The sequence below is a fragment of the Sphaeroforma arctica genome, assembly GCF_001186125.1.
Source record: "Sphaeroforma arctica JP610 unplaced genomic scaffold supercont1.279, whole genome shotgun sequence".
NCBI lineage: Eukaryota > Ichthyosporea > Ichthyophonida > Sphaeroforma > Sphaeroforma arctica.
In genome coordinates, this window is record NW_014040279.1 from 1 (window position 1) to 5,628 (window position 5,628).

At 47.8% G+C, this 5,628-nt stretch overlaps 2 protein-coding genes across 2 annotated transcripts; one reads left to right on the plus strand and one right to left on the minus strand.

Annotated features, from left to right (window-relative positions):
• Window positions 1-244: 244 nt before the first annotated feature.
• On the plus strand, window positions 245-1,885 carry SARC_04743 (hypothetical protein; the record flags this gene model as incomplete). Its single annotated transcript, XM_014301401.1, has 2 exons — window positions 245-562; window positions 1,153-1,885. Coding segments are annotated over 2 exons (609 nt in total), but the record flags the coding sequence as incomplete, so codon positions are not given.
• A 1,588-nt stretch (window positions 1,886-3,473) lies between these two features.
• SARC_04744 (hypothetical protein) lies at window positions 3,474-4,759 on the minus strand. The gene has a single exon (XM_014301402.1). The coding sequence runs from the start codon at window positions 4,659-4,661 to the stop codon at window positions 3,546-3,548; it is 1,116 nt and encodes a 371-aa protein (XP_014156877.1). The 5' UTR covers window positions 4,662-4,759; the 3' UTR covers window positions 3,474-3,545.
• Window positions 4,760-5,628: the final 869 nt, after the last annotated feature.

Sequence of the window (5,628 nt, forward strand, 5' to 3'; positions counted from 1 at the left end):
TACACACACACACACACACACACACACACACACACACACACACACACATATATATATATATATAGATATACTATATATGTTTGTTTCAGTTTGGTCGATATGGGGTTTATTTTGTTTGTATAGTGATGTACAGTGGAATGTGTAGGTAGTTGTATACTTGCATCTACTAATTGCACGACATGTACATTGTGTGCACGTGGATGCTCATACATTGCATTTGCACACTCTCCGCACACACTTTCCAGATGGACCACCACCCGACAACGACGGGCTCCAACCGGACCGGCGCCGGTCACGTCAGCCAACACCGAACGCTCCGGGTCACCATGGAAACGGTCACTATGGTAACAATAACCCGGGCGAGTACGATCCCGAAGCACCGGGGGATAGCACGCGAGATAGGGGGACACGTCCACAGTCACACTCCAGGGGAAGAAGTCGTTCAAGGAGTCCCATGTACAGAGATAGGGAGGGTATGCCACCCAGGAATGATAGAGACGGGCCACAGAGAGGTGACCGGTATAATAGGGGGCGGGAGGATAAGCGTGCCGACAGACATGAGGTATGGGATGTACTGGTTAGTGTAGGGTCGGGTTGCCGTGAGCAGAGTGTTGGGAATGCGTGTGAGTGGGTCTTAATTATGGGTGCAGTAGTGGTGCGTGTCTTAGTGGGCCGAGATAGAGGAGTGACCGATGATATAGGGCACGTGAGGACAATAGGAACGATCGTGTCAACAGACACAAGGGTGGTGTGTGGTGTAGGATCGAGTGCTGGAGATATGTGTGTGTGGTATGAGTGGTTTGTGTTGTAGTATCTGGAGTGCTAGGGACGTGTATATGGAGTTTGGGAGTGCGTTGTGTGTCTTGGTCGGCAGTGGAGGGACCGACAGACACCAGGTGTGCGTTGTAGTAGATAGAGGGCAAGTGTGAGTTTCAGAGCGTGGTTTGTGTGCCGCACATGGTTAAGGGTATAGGGTTCAGAGTTAGGGATATAGGCTGTAGTATCTAGTAGGTGTTTGGAGTCGCAGAGAGCTATTATAGGGTGGTGGGCAAAACATTTTTACACCCACACACATGTATGCACGCGATTCTTAGCAAAATGTGTGCCATTCCATGCTCAACTCCACGTCCTTGTCCTCTATTCGTTCTTCAGGACCGGCAGGACCGACCAGATCGCACCGACAGGGTCGATCGCAACGAAAGACCAGATAGAGGCGAGCGCTCAGACAGGCGTGACAGGGGTGACCGAGGGGATAGGAGCGATAGAGGGGACAGGGGCACGAGTAACAAGGACAGCAGAGGTACCAGGGAGAGTACGCTGACACGGGATAGTTCACACACACGTGGTGATAAAGGAGATAGAAGCGATAGACGGAGTGAGCGGAGCAGTGGCCGGGGCGAGCGTGGGAGTGAGCGGAGAAGGGACAAGGGGGACAGGAAATGAGGTGCGGATGGCGCTGAAGGCCAAGGACAGTCCTGTGAATAAACGAGTGGTATCTGACTGAATGATGTGTTGGATGTTTTGGTGTATACCCTTTTTATAAACTTTAGCTTTTTATATGTATTTAGACGAGAAAAATACGATGCTTTCAAGAAAGAAAAACCAAAAAAACAAAAACTACCAAGTCTGTGTATGTGGCGCATATTTTGTTCATCGGTCCAATTTATAGGAGACTGAGGTGCCCGTTGGAGTGACTGAGGCATTAGCAGGTGCGAGCGTGGTGATCCGCTCAGAAGAGATGTAAGGGACGGGAGATGTTCAGATTTAGCTGTGAAAACAAAAAGCATAGCATAGATTAGTATTGACTTGCTTGCAGTATTGAATACCGCCGGCGGCGGGTGCAACTTCACTGCACGGCTTGCGTTGTACACGTCGCTTGACTGTGGATGTGGGGTCGGTGTACTCGCGGCACGCAGTTCTGTTTCATGCGTGTGTTGCTGTGGTCTACACTTGGTTGTACAGTGGTACGGGCACGGGCCAAGATCTACTACTCGAATATGAGGGCTGGGCGTAGTAGCCGTCAAGTAATTCCAACAACCTGCACCGCCGATGTTGTAGGTGTGTCTACGTACCAGGCAATCATGCGAGGGGGTGGTGTGAGTTCGTTTGGGAGTGAAGGGAAAGGTTTGTATATGGCTACGTCGATGGTAGGCGGAATCAGCATTCTCGCTCGCATACACTGAGGAGGTTGTCTGTGACTAGTGTACTGCCCGTTTACCCGTTGTAACCGTTTTATAGTGATATCAATAAATAAAAAATAATAGAAACGCCCGAAGAATAGCTAGCTCAATTCTGGGCTCTTACTACTACAGATTGTAGTCATCACGACAAGATATGCTTCATCCACATCTATTTAAACCACGCATATGTGGTGAGATACAAAGCATGATCAATTGGCTTATAATGGGTTGTGTTCTGTTTACAACATACATATGTAGTGAGAAACAGAGCATGATCGATTGGCTTATAATGGGTTGTGTTTTGTTTGTAACATACATATGGAGTGAGAAACAGAGCATGCTCGATTGGCTTATAATGGGCTGTGTTCTATTTAAGACACGCATATGTAGTGAGACACAAAGCATGTTCGTTTGGCTTATAATGGTCTGTGTTCTATAGTACACATGTGTAGTGAGATACAAAACATGCTCGGTTGGTTTAAAATGGGTTGTGTTCTATTTAAAACACATATGGAGTGGGATATAAAGCATGCTCGATTGGCTTATTATGGGGCGTGCTAATCTGATGTGCGCAAAGGCCATGCGGGGCACTAGCACATAGAAGCTCACGGCTTCATCGTTGTCTAATGATGAGTCCTCCGTTGCTACTCGTATACTGAGGGTGAAACATTTGCAGTGGAAGCTGCCGATCCCACCTACCAATATAAAGCGCCTAGTATTTTTTTTTGGCTGTGGATCAATATAGTGAAAAATAATCCAGACCGTAAGCGCCTTTGAGCATGACAAACCTCTTTTCATCGACTGCATACCATGAGTGTTATGTATTCACCGAGAGCAATGTAATGCAACATAATCGCGGCCATAAGTCTAGGTCCTCTATCGAATTTTGTATATACGTAAAGTCCTTTCTGTATCAGAACGGCTTCTCGGCAAGAAGCATATATTGTACTCAGAAACGGTCGTCGTTGAGCTCTGTAATAATCGTGCATCGTTGTAGACTGTTACGGATGGTGGGACTTGGACCCACACCGGACGAGTGACGGTATTTCTCATGTCGAATTGACCTTCAAAAATAAACACGAACACGTGTACATTACTTTAATAAACCGATCTGAGACTCACCAATAGCAGTATGATCACTCCGGATCCCGCCGGTCTATGCCGTTCATGTGGGTTAAAGGTATAGCTCAGCAAGGCTATCAAATGCACCATTTGGACCACTGACGGAAGTAAATTCAAACAACCGCTGACCTGAACCAAAATCGCAAGCGACCTATAGCTGACGATACCAGACCGCCGCTAATCCGCTTTGCGATCCAAACCAAAAGGCAATCGACCCCTCCCTACCTACCTACCTATGGCCAACTAGTATGTGACCAACTCGTAGACTTCAATCTCCTCAGGAATAACACTGGTCCTGACCCCAAACACTTTGGGGCCCAAGCCCGTGGTGTCGATGTAGGTATCCGGAAAGTTGGACGCACTCACAAACTCTCCGTCGTACTTCAAATCGTTGCGCCCCCAGGCAATCCCCGCCGTTCTGCTCGCCACCGTGGCTAGGCGTGGAGTGACGTGCCCGTTGTTAGTACCAGAGCGTATGTAGTTGAAGTGGAAGCGAGTGGGCGGCGTGATGCCGTTGTTGGCCAGCGTGAAGATGGACACTCCGGCGCCCTGGGTATCGGGCACAGACCACACATTCACACTACCGCCGATCACATTGTCGTAGGCGTCGCGGAACAGAACAATCGCACAGCGGTCCTTGAGATGTAAACAGTTGTCGTACATATCGTACGCCGCGAAGCCATCTCGGGTCGCACGGTATGCCAGCCGGGTGTCTTGGCAGGGGTACCATCCCTGGGACACTAGGCAGCTAATCAGATAGGGCTGTGACTTCAGTATCGCCGAGTCGTGGTAGCGGTGCTCGTACGACCCTCCGACCCCTACAATGAGATCCAACATCTGCTGGTTGATCCGATCGCACTCGTCCTGCACTTCGTGAAGCCGTGATTTCGCGCTGATGTCGTACAGATTCGTCTCCACCGATTGCAAGACCGTCTCGACGTTCTTGAGGTTCACCAGCACTGGCGCCGCTATACGCGCGGCCAGATCAGGGTTTTGTATCATCCTCAGCAAGACGTCCTTCAGCTTGTTGTGCAACGCAAGCACCTGGTCCCAGGTGCCGTATGCACCCAAGTCAATGTTGTGCCGAAGTTGTGTGGTAAACTCAGCCATCTCCAATTCTTTAACGAACCTGAACGACGCCAGGAAGGCGGGTACATTCACGGTTTTCTCGACCTCCTTGACGGTGGTAAAGCCCGGTGTCTGGCATTCGAAATGAAATAAGCTTGTGGTCACCGTCTCCTCTCCCATGATGCGGTCGATGGTCTCGGTATTACTAACTAGCCGGTCTACCACCTCCATCATCACGGGCCCTACCGGGGTGGGCCGCTGTTGCATTGCACCGTCTGTTACGTCTGGCATATCCGCGAGACGATCAATGTGTATGTTGTAATGATGTATAGGACTACATGCACAAGGAGGGCTGCTTCTGCTTTGGAGTCACATCTTTGACACGAGCGTCTGAAGGCGTTTATCATAGCCGTCCCTGTTCAGAGACACCTAACATCTCTTTCGTTCGGCACTTAGACTTAGTCCAAAGCCGTTCTGCACAGTATCGTGTGTGCTGGTTCACGGTAAAAAAACGATAGTCGCCAATACTGTCACGCCTAGTGATTTTATATACCTCGTTACACCGTGTGGGAGCTTACCTCGTAAGTCACGAACGGTATGGGATGGAAAAAATTCTCTACCTGTGGTTGAAGTGGTGAAACAGCTATCGAAAACGATCAACTCATAACCTCGTTAGCCAATACATCAATTTAACATTATAAAGTAGAGAAGCTATTACATACCAAACCCATTCCAAATTGTTTGTGACTTCGAAAGCATTCATAAACGAATACGTGGTTTTATATTTAAAGAGCCGGTGGTTTCCCAATGAAACCTCTCATATGCAAACCGAGATGCCTGGAGAGTAGTTTAGTGGACATAGTGCAAGCCATGAGTATATCAGAAACGACTCGTAGGGTTGCATAGTACTCGTAGGTCGCTTACAATTCGCGACTATATGCTATATTGCAATATGAGGCGATGGTTACCAAGGTGATTATATGCTATAATTCAATAGGAGATGATAGTTATTATGGTCCTCATAGACTTACTTGAACGATAGGAATTGTATCGAGGTTATCGAATTCACAAAATAGGTCCACTGCTAGTATAATATAAGCCTTACCCGTCTGACGCCATCATGAACACTACATATTAGCACCACTGTAAAATGGTAAATGTATTTACTGTATTCCACATCCGCAACAATAATTTCTAAAACAGTGACGTCATATATAATAGATGTATATAAATATATGTATATATATACAAATACCTA